Below are 16,668 nucleotides of genomic sequence, written 5' to 3'. Positions count from 1 at the left end.
AGGCCACTTCCGGGCCCTCGGGTTCCAACTCCCCATTTCCTTCTACTTTTCAGGTTCTATCCTCCTTCAGCCTTTCAATTTTCGTTGTCGAGAATAGCATTTTGTATGTGAGTTTATTTTTATTGAGGGAATTGCTGTTTGTGGTTCAATATACCGTATTCTTGTTGCTGTACACACTATCGGAAACTTCAGTGTAATGTACTTACTCTACTGTAGTTGAACTTGTTAGTCACCACAAGGAAGGAGGTATATGTATTATTGAGCTAAATCGGCCGTAGGTGTATGTGAGTCAATGGGGAAGATGGAAGAGAACACCTAGAAAAGTTTAGGCAGACGGCACAAACTATAACTGAGGTGACATTACAAAGTACTCCGTATGAAACTGTGTTTTTTTACACTTGTTATTGACTGTGCAGGATGACCTCAAATACCTGTTGAAATTGGTCATTGGCTCCATTCTCGGGGCAGCTGTTATTAAGTACGGCAGTGCAGCACTACCAACGATCACCAGGCCTGATATAACCGTTGCTCTGTTGATCATTTCAACTCCATCGCTTATAGCTCTTCTACTTTTAGCCAAACAAAGTCGTAAAGACTGATTCCAAGTATCACATTAGACATTGTATTATCATCTGTAGTCAACAACACTGGGATTCACCCCCCAAGTTTGTTTCAACATACATCTCCAGAATAGTTGCACACCAGTTCATCAATAAATAAATGTACTGCTACGAAAATTACTCTCTTTTCTTTAAGTACATTATTTGGGGCGTAAAAAGCCGAAAATATGTAACCAAAATTACTATACTAGAGGTGTGCTAAACGTGATGCAAATTATAACTCTACCTCACAAAAAATTACCAACTCTTGGTTAAAATGGGGAAAATATGAGTTGGTGAAATACATGCTGCCTACATTTGCTCATTATACAATGTAATATAAATACACGGGCCTTGCTCAAGTGTGAAGATGCATTTACAAAGTGCAAAAAGAATTGAATAATTAATTACTCTCGAGATACAACCGCTTTGGTAAAAGCTAAACCAAATCTGCTTTCTTTCTCCACTGCTCTGCTGAGGCAATTCAAAATACTTGCCAATAACAAGAACTGTTGGAATTAGAAGGTGGTGACATCTAAATTATAGATTGTCTTTGAGCCATTTCAGAGCACCATTCGCCACAGACCTGTAACATCATTACACGAGGTAAATATATGAAGGATACATAAACGACCTACCGTCACCTTTGTTTGATAGAGCATGCTCACAAAAGAACATACAATAGTTGCCTTTTCGAGCAAGCTAAAAAAGATTGCCAAAGCCATTGGAAAAAAAATAAAAGGGAAAAGGAGCAAACAATGTTCGACTTACCCAGCAAAATCCTTCAGTTTCTTCCACGGATCAACCTGGTCTCCTGACTCTTCGCTCCCTTCAGTTTCTGTATTTGATGCTGGAGTCTCCACTATTTCACCTTCGTACAAAAAAAATAATGAACTATTTGAACGACGGAATAGGAGGGGATCATTCCACAATCCACATAACACGTTGGGGATCCCAGGACACCAACAGCTAACAACTAAAAAAACTGTGTATATCGCCCACGGTTTTTGCTTAAAGAAATTAATTGTGGAGGTTTTGCATAATAATATATCTAAAACAAGTTCAGGGACCTTGCAAAGTAATTTGTCTACATTTGCCACTGGAGACATTCTTCAAGATTGGGACATCATCTCAATGGCGACTATGATATGTTGAAGGATGTCCAAAACCCGATATACCAACCTTGTTCAGAAATGCTGTCAAAGGCCAGTCTAGCCATAAGTAATAGTTTTCCTAACTCGTCTAAGCACAAATAGGATATGTTAGATTTAGATAGACAGCTCTACTCATCAGCAAAACCAAGCACAATACAAGTGAATAATTATCAGGCATCCGTAAAATAACAAAAATTATTCGCTAGCTTATGAAACATCTTTGCCTCAGGTGTTCACCCCCTTATTCATCAATATTACCCAAGGTTTAGCACAAAGTTAGTCCTGAAATACCATTATCACCCAGGGACTTAAAACTATGGTTACTATTCGTCCCCATTTAAATAAAAGTGTTACTTAACTATGGCTGGTATATAAAGTTCACCTTTTAAAAGAGTAATAATTTTGGGATGGACAAAAAGGAATATGGGACGATATAAATAAGATGGAGAGAGTAACAAACAAAATGGCAAGAAACGAGAACACGCGTATCGCAGTGTTAACATAATAATATGAAAGAAAATCTCCATCTTTTCAACAAAATATCAGTAGACAGTGCTCACCTGCTGGTCCAGGCTGAGGACGGGTGCGTGTACGAGCACTTTTTGTGGTACCAAGGGAAGCAAGCTCTACGAGCAACTCACGTTCTCGAGTGCTGAAAACATAAACCACGTCAAAATGAGCCTTTGTACAGCTAAATGGTACTACCTCCATCACATTTATATTTCTCTCTTTTGACATTAAAACTCGACCATTAATCTCTCCAAATATATGTAAAGGTATAATGTCAAAACAAACGTGTCTCGTCTGTTTATCAAAACAACTATCTTCATACGATCTTTCCAAAAGAAGTTGTAATTATTATATATTATGAGTAAATGATGGCCAAAGTTGACTATTAAAGTCAAAGGGTGACAATATAGATGAATGGAGGGAGTATGTTGTAGCTACAAGCAGAATCTGGATAATTTGGTTGCTGAACTCGCTTTCCGAGTTCGACTAAAAGCATTAGCCACCACATATACTTCTGGTTACAAGGCTCAATAATTCCATATAAAAGCAATCTACTCTTTTTTGCTAAACATACATATGCAAAGATAAAATTGCGGAGTGTGGAAGTTATCAGCTGAAACACAGATAAAAAAAATTAACAAATAATTTAAATTAAGGCTTAAAGCTACCAAGCATGAACACGTGAAGCAAAATGGGAGAATTATTGTGCTCACCTAATGCGTTTAGGTATAGTGACTTTTACAGTAAATAAGTGGTCGCCTCGTATAGAAGGCTTGTTCAATTTTGGTACACCCTTCTTTGCAAGAACAAGAACATCTCCCGGCTGAGTACCTGGCGGAACTGCCAAATCAACAGTCCCTTCAACAGTCTTAACCTGCAAAATAAAGAAATTGGAAATTGCTAAATACGTGCAAATATATGAAACTCAAGTCCCCAGGTGCACCAGTGCTTCCCAAAAAAATAAATATTAACCAGTGCTCTAGGACCAGAGACTCGTGCATAAAAATTTACAATTAAGATCCAGAATGGTAAATAAAAATTCATCGACAGGTGCTTCCGTATGGAGTACTCCCTCTGCATCCACCTTGCATAGTCCCAGACGGGTCCCAGTCATAAGCAAGCAGGAACGCAGGAGAGGCCAATTTTCAAATTTCAGATCCTAAATATTAGGCTCAATAGAAAGTGAGGAACCCCAGCTCCGTTTACACCTTTTTTTTCCCTAAATAATTATAGTGGGTGAATTAGTATAGAGAAGGTGCCTTCATTTTGAAAAGTGTGAGGCGCACCTTTGGGGATGACAAGGCCCGTGGATATTACTTTAGAGTTTAGAAACTTGACTATGGTTCATTACTTCATTTTATATATCAATCTATAACAAGATTCGTAATTGGTAGAAATTTTTTCAAAGAAAAACCTAAATTAGTTATTAATTTGTAAAAATGAGTATACAATAGGTGATTCAATTTGAAGTTGTCGAGTACTAAATGGTAGTACTGTACTACTGTATCAATTTAGCCTAAAAATTATGGCAGGAATAATGAAGAAATAAGTGAGAGAATTTGAAGTTGTCGGGTACTAGAAGTAGAAGGTAGTCCTTTGGTGTCAGTTATACATATATATACATTCTTCGTGCCTCAACATGCTGCCAGGGTCACACAAATGCCTAATAGGTTCTTCCTTCACAGTCGGATGTCATACTTAAGCGTAAAATAAGGCATATATTTTAGGACTGGGGGTCTTTCTTGAATTTTCTCTGTCAGGAATTTGGTCAGCTCCAGGCAGATTTCAAGTTATACTTCCTCTATTCCATTTGATTGTGTAAGCTTCTCAAAATTCTCCTCACATAAATTGATAATTGTATACAATCAAATAAAACAAAGGAAGTATTATTTAGCAATGATAGAATTGACTCATCATCAACACTGCTCAGCTTACAAGCCAGGAGCGACACAAACCAAGAAACCAACTTTTTCTACGTGTTAGCATATGTAACATATGGCTTGATTCAACTCAACCAAATGAATATCTATTATTACCTTCACAATCGTTCCCAGAATGGCATCCGTGTAGCCGATAGATATTGCAGAAAGAAGATTTATTCCATCTCTCTGAATTTCTGGTATCTCTTTAACTTCGAGAATAACAAAAAGATCTCCGGGAGGGCCCCTGGCATATATTTGAATAGGTATTAGTTAAGAACAAGATTGAAAGGTGCTGAATGAAATTTAAAAAGCATGAAATCACTGGCATACCCTTTTGGAGCTGCATCACCCTCCCCAACAACACGAAGAATGCTACCTTTGCTGACCCCAGGAGGAATTTTTACTTTGATATCTTTTTTACCTCGAACTCGTCCACCACCACCACATTTCCGACAAATTTCAGAGATAACTTCACCGTTGCCACCACAAGTTGGGCACACAGACACCTAAATTAAACCCCAGAGAGGGCATTAATCCCAGAAAATAAAACAACAGAAAAGAATGAAGTAAAATTTTAAGCATAGTAGCATACTATATGTATATGAAAGTTATCTGAAAGCTTCCACTTTCCAAATGACACCAAGTATAAGGATAATCCAAAAGTACCATAATAACCTCACCTAACCATCTTCTTTTTCAGATCCTCGCCCACAAGCATAACCTACCGGCCAAATTAACTCGCTCTCACCCCACCATGCCCACCCACCCAGGCCATAGCTCACCAAAATCCACCCGATACCAGCCTCAAAACCAACGGAACACCTCCCACCACTCACCTTCGAATACCCCCACCACAATCGAAAACCCCGCCCTATTGTCAACAACCAACTCCATCGCCCCAAAATCCCCACCCTTGAGGATCTTGGTTGTGTATGGTCGTGAGGTTGATGGCAGTATTTAGGTTTGCCCCTGGTAGATCTGGTGTTGTTGAGGTGAATATTGGTGTTGTGAAGCACTTTTCTGGGATGAGAGTTGTGATTCTGGGAGTAGGGGAAGATGATTTTGTTGTTTTGGACTGGGTTGGGGCAGGGTTGGGTTACGGGACGGTGGATCTGGGGTGGCGTGTGCCGCTATGATGCTCAGACTCGGACCCAAGGATCCGACTCGGACACAGATCCGAGTGTCCGATCCTTGAAATCTTAAAATCAAGGACTCGGTTACGAGGATCCATGAGTTATTTTGGACACGGCATTTTTCTAAAATAATCAAAATATCTATACATATTTTAATATTTATTTATGAACTATAAAAATATCTACACATATTACTTATCAATCTAGTTTTCTTATCCTACAAAAAAAAAAAAAAAAAAAAAAAAAAAAAAAAAACTTAGATAACATGTCGTTAGATAACACTGCTTCAATTTTCTATGCAAAATCATTTACTCCTGGAGTCTAATGGCTAAACCTTCTTCATCCGTTTAACCTCTGCTTACTCCTTTATCTTCAAGTGTTCAACAAAATTATTATTTCTTTTATTATTCACTGACAAGGGTCCGATTTCACACTGATGGGTCGGACACGAAATCCATGTCCGGGTCGGGTCCGCCGGATCCTCTGGGGCAACTGAAGAGTCCGAGCATCGACGTGTGGTAGTTTGGGGTGTGAGAGTGGTTGATTTGGTGAAAGACATGGATCTGGTGAGGCAGGGTGTTGGGATGGACCAGCGGGGTCTGGCGGTGAGTTTATTAGGATGAAGCAGTGGATTTCAGTGATGGGCCTGGTGGGGTGGGTGGTGTGCTCCGGTGGACTGGCAGTGGGTCACTGGGTCTGATGGAATGTAGAGGTGGTTTTGGTAAGTTTCTATGGCGAGCCTGGTTGGGTGGAGTGGTGTGGCCATGTTGGTGGTCTGATAGTGAGATTTTGTTGGATGGGTGGTGTCTAGCGTGCTCTTGTGAAAGGGGTGGGATGATCATTTTCAGTGAATTTTCTTAAAATGGAATGTGTAAGCTTTTAGTGAATCAACCCAAAAAAGAAATATGGAAGCTACGTCAGAAGGGAGTAATAAATGGGACTCAGATTAAATCATGCTGGAAATGCTATCTAAATAACTAAATTTCAACAAGTTCACCTTCTACATACATACCAATAGATGCTAATAAAAGTCAATCAGTTTCCAGCCTGTTAGATGCCATAGCATGTTTATTTAATCATAGAACAAAGGAAATACGTTTTCCCTCCCACCCAATTTGTTCTTCCCATTTTCCATTTAGGGAAACTCCACTTTGTACTTCCCATTTCATTTGTTTCCTTTTCTAGAAAACTTTTTGTGTTAAAATGACCCAACTGTCCTCAAAAAGATGCACAATTACATAGATTACAAAAATTAAGCCCAGTATACATTCATCTTATTTTCCCATTAAACACCTAATCCTCCCTAGGGAAACTCCACGTTGTTCTTCTCAATTCATTAGTTTCATTTTACAGTGAACTTTTTGTGTTAAAATGACCAAATATCCTTATAAGATACACATCACATAGATTACAATAATTAAGCCCGATATCTATTCATCTTTACATTCTTATTTACCCAGTTACCCATAAAACGCCCAATCCCCCTCCGCCGACGTATTACTTCATAGCCGACCGCACCCTCGACCGATTTCACATCCCCACCGCGCCTTCCATCGCACAATCCCGTCATTGTTGATCTCACACTCCATCTCCATTGTCACCACCGCCCTCTGGTTCTCCCTCGTCTACCCTATTAACTTTCTCTCACCTTAACAGATCTGGTTGGGGTGGGGTCGTGTTTGAGAGGACATGGTGAGGTTGTTTGATGGTTATGGTCTTTATGAAGGGTCGTGATGAGAGTAGGTAAGTTGTGTGATTGTAGTTGAGGTGGATCCGGTGTCAGAGGCACATAAAGGTGATATTGGTGGGTTCACGGTGGTGGGTGATGTTCAGGTCATGGCGGTAGAGGAAGGCCGCAGTGGTGGTGTTGTTAATGATGGAGGGATTTAGATTTAACCTTAGAGTTAGAAACTTAAGTAACATAGGTTTGTTTTAATGTTTGAACCCACGATGTACTTTAATAGTTTTTTAATGTTTCCTTAAAAATTGGATGGGAGGGACAGGGAGTACTATTTTTAAAGCAAAAACGCAGGCAATACAGCTAATAAACCAAGTGTCCCCCCCCCCACACACACACACACACACAGTCCGAGTCCCAGAGTGTATTCTGTCCAGTTCTCCAAACAAAATTTATTTGATAGGGAAACAATTAAGTGACTCCTGAATCCCTTGCACAGTTGCACATAATGGGGTAGGAGAAAAAAATGACAGCACAACTAACGTTCTTAGCTAAAATAAAGAAACCATGAGGTTATATTGTGTATCAACTAATTGCTAACTTAAATTTCTCAATCAAGTAAGCAAAAGTATCTTTAACTTTATTTATTAATAAAATATGAATTGTGTGGACTGTAATAATGTAATGTCAGGCTGTCAGTACTCAGTATCGAGACAAAAATTGTAAATCTAAGTAAATAAATACTCCCTCCAAATCTTTGGGATTGCACCATTTGTTGATATATGTGAGTAGTATTTAATAAAATGGGGCAATCCCAATGAGTTAGCGGGAGTATAAGATAGAAAAATACACTTCCAACCTGGGAGAACATTCCAAACGGTGTCTGCTCAGTTCGCATCACTTGACCCCTCCCTCCACAAGTCGAGCATATTCTCATCCTAGAACCAACTTTTGCTCCACTTCCTGCACAGACCTCACATGTTTCCAGATGTGAAACCTCTAAATCTTTCTCCACACCAAATATCGCCTCAGAAAATTCCAACGTCATATCGTAGCTGTAACACTTTAAAAGCAGGAGTCAATTACATCATCAACTATAACCTAAGTTACCTATCTGAGAAGTGATGCATTCATGCATATGAGCTTCTAAAGCTGACATAATCCAAAAATGGATAATCCTGGAACTAAAACATAGGGTCTTATAAAGTTAAAACAAGCAAAGAGACCAAAAAGACAAAAGACAACTTCTTCAGCAAACATAAAGACAGTAATGAGCTTGTGATATTTATATAAGAACAGTACTAGACTCACCGTATATCTTCACCCTTTGTAACAGTGGTACGACGGCGTGTTCCGAACCCCGTGTCAGCACCAGAGAAACCACCCATACTAGATCCAAAAAAAGTCTCGAATAGATCAAACGGATTGGTCTGTTTAAGGGATAAAAATATGACAATATGAATCAGTTAATATACTGAATGCAAAAGGATATATAGAGGTCACAAGACTCATAGAGCAACAAGGATTACCGTATAAGCACCAGCGGATCCACCTACAGCACTCTTCACACCAGCTTCACCATACTGGTCATACAGAGCCCTCTTTTGGTCATCTGATAGCACCTGACAGTGTTGTACCTCAGTATTCGAAACACAATATGAATATTCTAGAAGTGTCATAAATAAATCCACACAATACCCAGATGGCAAAATCCAGCAGAATCCTATATCTAAAAGCAAGAGGAGAAGAGTGTACAGAGAACTACTCGGAATTAGCTTGGCCCAAAATTTTAGAACTCACTCTCTACAAGGACAACGCCTCAAATCACCCTTTCATTGGGTTCTTCTAGTACATTCAACCCCTTAGAAGAAACTCACAGCAAAATTGATTCCCAGCTCTATTTTCAATCCAAAATATCAATGATACTTCCCACAAAGAAAAAAACAGCCCTAAAGATGTTCGAAGTACTAGATACTGCATATAAGCGTCCAATTTAGGAAAAAATAAATTACAGATACACTTATTCCTAATAACAGCTATCATGGCAAACTTAATCACTAATATTGCTAGCAATTAAATGTTAATAGCCCAACAGCTAAAATGACAGATCACCCATCACAAACAATATCATTCAGGTCTTGTTAGAGGGTAACTGAACATAGTGAAATTAAATACAAACTGACGACACAAGAAAAAAACTTTCTATTAACAATTTGTCAGAAACAAAGAAAGAGGCCTTATAAATACTGTATAACCTAAATTCTTAGTAAACAATTGGAAAGCTACAAATATCAGATTGGTCCTTTCTTGAAAACCAAGATGCCACTATATTCCATCAAATCAGCATAAAACATCAGTGGCATATTATTATTACAATATTAAATAGTGACAGAAACTGTTATCCACCAATTAAATGAATGCAAAACTTTTCACCATGTTAATGATTACAACAAGAACTGACAATCACTGAGCTACCATTGTGCCACTCACTGAGTCTTTCCTTATACGACCAAGAAAACTTGAATACAAAGGCTTCGTTTCATATGCTGACCCTATGGTAGATTCACACCCATATTTATATACAATCAACACGTGAATAAGCGACGTCAAGTGACATCAACACTGCCCCAATTCCCAATGCTTTCCATTCTCTTGTCATGTTCTCAAGGAGTCTTAACTCTTAAGATGGATCACATGTTCATGCACATCGACTTAGCCATTAACAAAAAAGGTGGTTTCAGATGTTTCCTGGATGAAAAGTCCGACAATGTATGCTTCTTCAGAACATATAAGATAGGACTACAGTTTGAACTTTGAACAACACATTTAAATTTTCCACACTCAGCCACAGCAGCTGTCAGCTAGCAACTTTTTACCCAAACCACATGTACACTGCTACTCCATTTCCATGAAGGTCATTTCCTAGAAAACCTAAGTGGACTAAAAAGCACAACAACCTGAGGTTATATGAAACTCAGAATGGTAACTAGTTTTAAACAGGGAGAACAATGAAAATTCTATTTAGCGTTCAAGAATCAGCAATACGCACCGAGCCACTGATCAATACGATCACTTTTAGACATACCTCGTAAGCAGCACTGATTTCCTTGAATTTCTCTGTTGCCCCAGGTTCCTTGTTGACATCAGGGTGATACTTGAATCAAAAGTAAAAATCCACAAATCAGAAGCTAAGAAAATTATAGAATTACTGCATATATAGAAGTAGCATATATTCATATCTACAACAAGACTAAGAACTACCGAAGAAACAAAAAAACTGGGTAAATTAAGGAAATGATGGGTTTCCTGGCTAAGACAAAAATCAAATAACGTCTTGCTCCGATAAGTTCAACGAAAATCACGGTAACCCAAACACTGTCCATTCCTCTCAATTTGTCTTCCATTGAATTTTCAGGGAGCATAATTCATGGTTCAAAGACAATCAAACAGCTTTACAGTAATCATTGATCTTTCTTCTTAACAATCCTTGATTATCAGATCAGATCATCACATAATTTCAAAAATCTACGAAAAGTTAAATCAATTTCAAAAATCTGCAAAGTTAACTCACAAAATTACAAATTCACAATGTTACTGTCCATCACCCTAGTACTACTAACTAACATGACCCGTCACAAATACTTGTTTAAGTCATGATATATTCTATAAATAAAGTAGAATGATGTTGCACTATGAGTCTATAGCTTTTATTACAAAAGTAAGAGAATATTAATAAACCAATCATGAATGTCACCCCTAAAATGCAAAAGTAAATTGCAAATAACTCCATCTAACTCCCTTATCTGAACTCACTCAAGCTTATTAAACTATTATCTTCCATGTCCAAGGTTATTTCAAGATTGAAAAGAAACTTGATTATTACCTTACAATATCACTAGCTAAGCTTCAAGGTTGAAGGGGGAAATAGCGTGAGAAGACATGTGCCTACACTTCCTCACCATTTTAGAACACAGCCAAAAAAAAGACGCAAAAATGTGCAGCTCCTCAATGCTTATTTCGGAATCCTGTGTCCAGCGGTGGAGCCATAGAGCTAGCAAGGGCTATCGGCCCCAACAATGAAAATTTTGAACGTTATGGTTCAAAATTTTCGATTTATTAATCTACGTTACACTATTGCATTCACCAATTTAGCCCCAACAAATCCTAGCTCCGCTACTACGCCTCACTCAACCACGTCATTCAAAATAACAATCTTATATCGTACCACACAAATTACACTCATTTTCACACAACTTTGAATCCTAGTTCCGCTACTACGCTTCACTCAAATTAGTGAAACACCAATCTTATACCATACTAGTACCACACAAATTACACTCATTTTCACACAACGCAATAACGAACTCAATCAACTAACCTAAAATCAAAATCAAATAAAATCCTAGCTCAAACAACGCCTCAATCAACCACAACACTAAAACTACAAATCCTACATCTTATCACACAAATTCTACTCATTATCACAATTCACACAACACAATAACGAATTCAATCAACTTAACCTAAATTCAAAATTCATAAAACTATTACTAAATTACGAAATTAAATTTAAAGAAAAAAGAAATTACACCTGGCGAGCTAAGCGGCGATAAGCTGCTTTAATCTCCTTAGCAGAAGACGACCTGGAAACTCCGAGAGTTGCGTAATAATCCGAAGACTGTGCTCGCACAATTACCCGGCTCGATTTCATTCTCCGGCGAAAACAAGGCGGCGGCGACGGCGAAGTAAGAGATAGAAAGTTAGTGTTAGCGCGAAAACTGAGGCCGCCATTGAAGAACGACGGCAGTGCTAGGGTTCGGTCGGAGGTTGTGGTGGTGGTTAGCGACGGTCCGAGAAAACACAATCCTGTGGCAGCCATTTTTACTTTCTTTTTCTTTTTTCTTTTCTGCTTTCAGAAATTATTGTATGTATTGTACGAGTAATTTTTTTACAAAAATTGTGTTATTTCCTTCCAATTATTTTGGGCTTGTAAGTTGTAACTAGTTTTATTACCCGTGTAATACACGGGCCGTTTAGTCATGCTCTACAAAGACTCAAAGAGTACGTTTTTTTTAAATGCTCTCTTATTTAGCCAGTGTAAAGCTGTAATTAGACTTGACAAACATATCAGGTTGTATTGGATTCGTGTTCATGTCAACTTTAAATGGGTCACCACTACCCCAACCCTAACCCAATCCAATTACATAAACAGATCACTTATCTTAACTCTAACCCAGCCCATTTAATATTTCTATAACTCAACCCGCCCTGTTTAACCCATTTAAGTGTTAGCAAGACATTTTTAACACAATTAAATAAACAAAGATTTATACCCCTATTATCTCAAGAATGATGTATAAAAATGCTTATTTTTAAATTGTTTGGTTGGATTATTGATTCAACCCAAATATATTGTGATACTTTTAAATAAATGGGTTATTTGTGTCGAGTTCGTTTCTAAAAAGCTTAATCCCAACCCTACACATTTAAGTTTTGTGTCGTATCCGTGTCAACCCAATTACTTAAATGGGCTACAACCTCCTAACTCTAACCCGTTAACTTCGTGTCGGGTGAATAGTTAAATCTAAAAGCAGAAGGGGAATAAAGATACAAAAGAGATGAGGGAAAAGTTAACACTTGTACTCCTTGTAATTGTTACTTCTTTTTTAAAATATACTAGTTGTTGTACGGCGCGCTTCGCGCACCGTACCCCAAGATAGTTATATTAACGTAATTTTATTCATTTAACGTAGCGAGGGTACAAAAAGCCACTACAAGAAACGCGTAATTAAGGCCGCTATTTTTGGGATCGTATCTAATAAGGGGTCAGAACGTAATTTTGGGACCAATCAACGCAAAAATTTCATCTGCTCTATAGAATCGAAAGTTTGCTGTGAAAGGTTAGGTCCACATTTATCAAGGGCATTATCGATCCACTGCAGACTCGGGGTTCTTTTCTTCCAGTGATGCAGTTGTGATGCAAACAATAAAAATCTTCTATCATGGCTTGAAAAAGCTTAAATTTTGCATTCATTATCAATAATCTAGAGTGAGCGTGAATATAATACAGATTGAACATCCAACTAAATGACTTGAAGTTTGAATTACATTAAAAATTGAACACCAAGATTAAAAATTAAATTTGAATTACATAAATAGTTGTTAGTTCAAATGCCATGATGTGAAATTTGGTAAACGTAATTTTGCTACCTCCATCCCTAAATCTCTTTCTCCCATTCAACATCAAATTCATCATCTTTGTATGATTCAAGCACTGAGAACCTAATACATCCAAATAAAAGACAATAGAAGTTATTAAAAACCATTAAAGCAATCGCCTATCGATCCGCCCCTGCTATTGACATGCATGCTTGGTATAAATCGCCACCAGAAACCTTATACGCCAAAATAAAAGACAACAGAAGTTGTTGAAAACAATTAATCGGCAGTCAATCCTCCTTTTCAGGAAGCATTTTTTTTTTTCCGAGAATGCCTTTTATATTCATTGCAAATGGGTGAACAAATAGGCCTGTTTTTTGTAAAGGGAAAAAACATCTATACAAATCATTGAGCTTGGAAAGTGATGAATGATGGAAGAAGTTGTAGTTTACTACAACTGGAACAAATTATTAATCTGTCAAATGTAAAGAGGCTCCTAACTTGATACTCTAAGCTGTATTTGTATAAGAGAGATGCATTCATGCATACCCCTTTATTTCGCAATCCATTTTTGAACTTCATGTCAATTATTTCATTATGATGTTTTTGCAGCTTAACCTAACGGAAACAAATTAACGTAAATAGGAGGGAAAGGATCAAATATAATATAATAACTGTATAATATAATATACCAATTGTAATAAACATATAGACGGGACTATGTCACAAAACGACCCATGTAGGATAAGATGTAGTGTGATATAACCATATAATACAAGATTTCTTTTTCCGATATTACTTCGAGTGCATCAAGTATGCTATTTCCTGGCCTGATGACATCACTGGTCAGTATTGAGCTAAATAGATAAGCATATCGGTACATGTCATGTGATCAGAACTTGGGTACTTAATGTATCTATTCCCACCTCTTAAGCAAATAACAACTTTTGAATATAATACTATGTACTACATTTTGTGTTTAAATATACTACAACTTTGAAGCAAATAACAACTTTTCTTTTATATCAAAGAAAATTAATGCACATTATCGCTAAATAGCCAAAAGTTAGTGTGTTTAATACGGAGTACCATATTTCTTACTCTAACAAACTAACGTTCGTAAGCATCCTTGAGACATTTTGTTCAACCTTGTACTCAAACTAATCTAACTTTATATAACTAATATATCAATAGAGAAATCATCCAAACAACTCTCTCTTATTTACATATTCACCCACTTCGTTTTCCTCCCTCCCCCACTCATTTACTCCCCATTTCCGTATAATTCAATTTTATTCAGTTATTCATCGTTTTATCTGCCCCCTCATTTCCTCCCTCTCTCTTGCTCTCTCCTCATTTGTACACATATTCATCCAGCCCCTCCAACTCGTTCTATCTCGCGCTCTCTCTTTAACTGTTCACATATTCACCATTTTGTTTTTCTCCATCTCTCCATCTCTCCATCTCCATAACCTTCACTGACGTTCACTTATTCACTGCTTTCTATTTGTACCTCTCACCTCTCCTTATCCCTCTCCACCTCTCCTTTGCTTTCAGTATCCTTACCATTAACTTAATTGGTAATATGCAGAGGGTCCCTGGTTACACAAAAGGTGATAAACTCAAGGGAAGGTGATAAACGCTTAGAAATATAAACACAGACAGAAGGAAAGATATTTGAATCCTTTGTTAATTTCATGCATGTTCTTTGTCAGGTGTAGGATAACCATCATGCATGCAGGGGAAATCCATGGTATCACCATGGATCTGAGGGCACCATAAATACCCCCACCACATTAATAATTTGTTTACTTTGATTGAAATATCCTCACAAAGAATATAAAAAGGATAAGCAATATTGACGACTCCAGCATCTCCCAAATCATTTGTACATTTATTTTACATATGAACCCATTTATTCTATTCTATATTATTAAAAATTAAGAACATACATCATTTAAAGAATCTGTAGGTTATTAAGACAACCCAGTTGAACTAAGACAAAGCGGAGATAGATTAAACCCCAGAAATAAAGACACAGGTGCTGGGGCAAAGCAAGAGAGAAGTGCTAGATTATCAAGGGTTCTTCTATCTGATCTTATTCAGAAACGTTATTTGGCGGATAAATCAGCTGCGGCTGCCAAAAGACAGTACCTTTTGAGCCAAAGAATGAAAGGCAAGATGAATGACATCTACTGGTATTGTTGAGCTGGTAAAACATCTTTGTTGTATGACCACAAACTTGCATACATTTACTGTCAATGGTCCAACAAAGTAATCGTGCAACATATAAATCTTTCTGATGAAAACTTTCTAAGGTAGCTCACTTTTACTCTCATCATTCTGGACAACACATCATCTAATAAAAATCCAAACATTACCAATCAAATAGTATCACGACTTGCTGTCCGTAGCGCAGTTTATCACAACTTGCTTTTTCTCCGTCACACCAATACTAACGTTCTAGAACCATTTTTTCCTTTGGGGGCAACATTAACAATCAAACATTGGCCAAGTTCCTATCTATATCTACACAGTATATTGGCTATTTATGAAAGGTTGTTTACATAACCGACAATATTGAACTCTACTGAAAAAATTCTTTCGATAATGGTTGTTTTGTATCCAACATAAACATTTGAGTATGACCTAGTAGTCTAGTACAGTGTAAAATTAAGTTCTCTAATTGGATCAACTCATGGTTTTCTAGATGTTACACACAGCTTAAGATATGACTAACTTTGGAAAAAGGATGTAACCAAATTTAGCATTTAAACAAAAACAATCAAAATATAGTCAAAATGATACAAAGAGGGAAAAAAAGAAGTGAAGCTTTTACTTTTTGTGCAAACAATTAGGAAACGACAAGAAGAGTTTGCGTTCTCTACCCCTAACCTTGTCAGTCTTTATAACTGATCAGGCAAGGTTGTTGTCCGTCTCCATTGATGAAGCCTAGTTAAAGGTTCATCAACGGCTACTGTTTGTTTGTGGGGACAAACAATACCTTGGTGAGTTTCAGTCGTTTCACAATGCTACACCTAACTGGCCAACTCCCCATTGTTTATTCATTTCCGCCCCATACTCTGTCAGTCTCTCGGTCTATCCCATCCCTCACTCACCATTCTTATACTGTTTCCTTTCTTTTCCTTGCTCTGATATCCTTCACAACCACTCCTTTGTTTTCCTTTCTTCCCTTTTCTCTAATCTCTTTGCACATCACATCTTTTACTATTGCCTTTTTTTCTTACTTTTCACTTGTCATCCATTAAAATGAATGAAAGAATTAATGTCCCCAAGGAACAAGCGCAAAGCATCGAATCAAATCGAGTATATAGGTTGAATAGGAGACTCAAAAGAGGTCAACCTTCAAAATTGCTACAATGCTGAAATTTACGCCCTGAATTAAGCGATATTTTGAAGAGATACGAAATTCATCAGCTATCATCTAATACATGGCTAAAAAGGGCCTCAAAATTATTAATAAGTAAACAGCCAAATCTAAAACAACTCCCT

At 37.4% G+C, this 16,668-nt stretch overlaps 1 protein-coding gene across 1 annotated transcript; it reads right to left on the bottom strand.

Annotated features, from left to right (window-relative positions):
• Nucleotides 1-849: 849 nt before the first annotated feature.
• Nucleotides 850-11,994, bottom strand: LOC141648097 (uncharacterized). Its single transcript, XM_074456561.1, has 11 exons — nucleotides 11,588-11,994; nucleotides 10,082-10,150; nucleotides 8,526-8,618; nucleotides 8,308-8,426; nucleotides 7,856-8,051; nucleotides 4,516-4,691; nucleotides 4,300-4,429; nucleotides 2,977-3,137; nucleotides 2,314-2,405; nucleotides 1,371-1,470; nucleotides 850-1,185 (listed from the first exon to the last, which is right to left on the bottom strand). The coding sequence occupies exons 1-11, from the start codon at nucleotides 11,873-11,875 to the stop codon at nucleotides 1,140-1,142; spliced, it is 1,470 nt and encodes a 489-aa protein (XP_074312662.1). The 5' UTR covers nucleotides 11,876-11,994; the 3' UTR covers nucleotides 850-1,139.
• Between the last annotated feature and the right edge of the window lie 4,674 nt (nucleotides 11,995-16,668).

Source organism: Silene latifolia, chromosome 3 (genome assembly GCF_048544455.1).
Source record: "Silene latifolia isolate original U9 population chromosome 3, ASM4854445v1, whole genome shotgun sequence".
Taxonomy (NCBI): domain Eukaryota; kingdom Viridiplantae; phylum Streptophyta; class Magnoliopsida; order Caryophyllales; family Caryophyllaceae; genus Silene; species Silene latifolia.
This window is presented reverse-complemented; position numbering and strand designations above follow the sequence as displayed.

Excerpts from the sequence above, each read along its gene's own strand:
- LOC141648097 (XM_074456561.1), bottom strand. The coding sequence starts at position 11,875 with ATGGCTGCCACAGGATTGTGTTTTCTCGGACCGTCGCTAACCACCACC. Across the intron at positions 10,151-11,587 it reads ATCGCCGCTTAGCTCGCCAG|TATCACCCTGATGTCAACAA; the intron begins GTGTAATTTCTT and ends TTTTGATTCAAG. Across the intron at positions 1,186-1,370 it reads AAACTGAAGGATTTTGCTGG|GTCTGTGGCGAATGGTGCTC; the intron begins GTAAGTCGAACA and ends ATGATGTTACAG.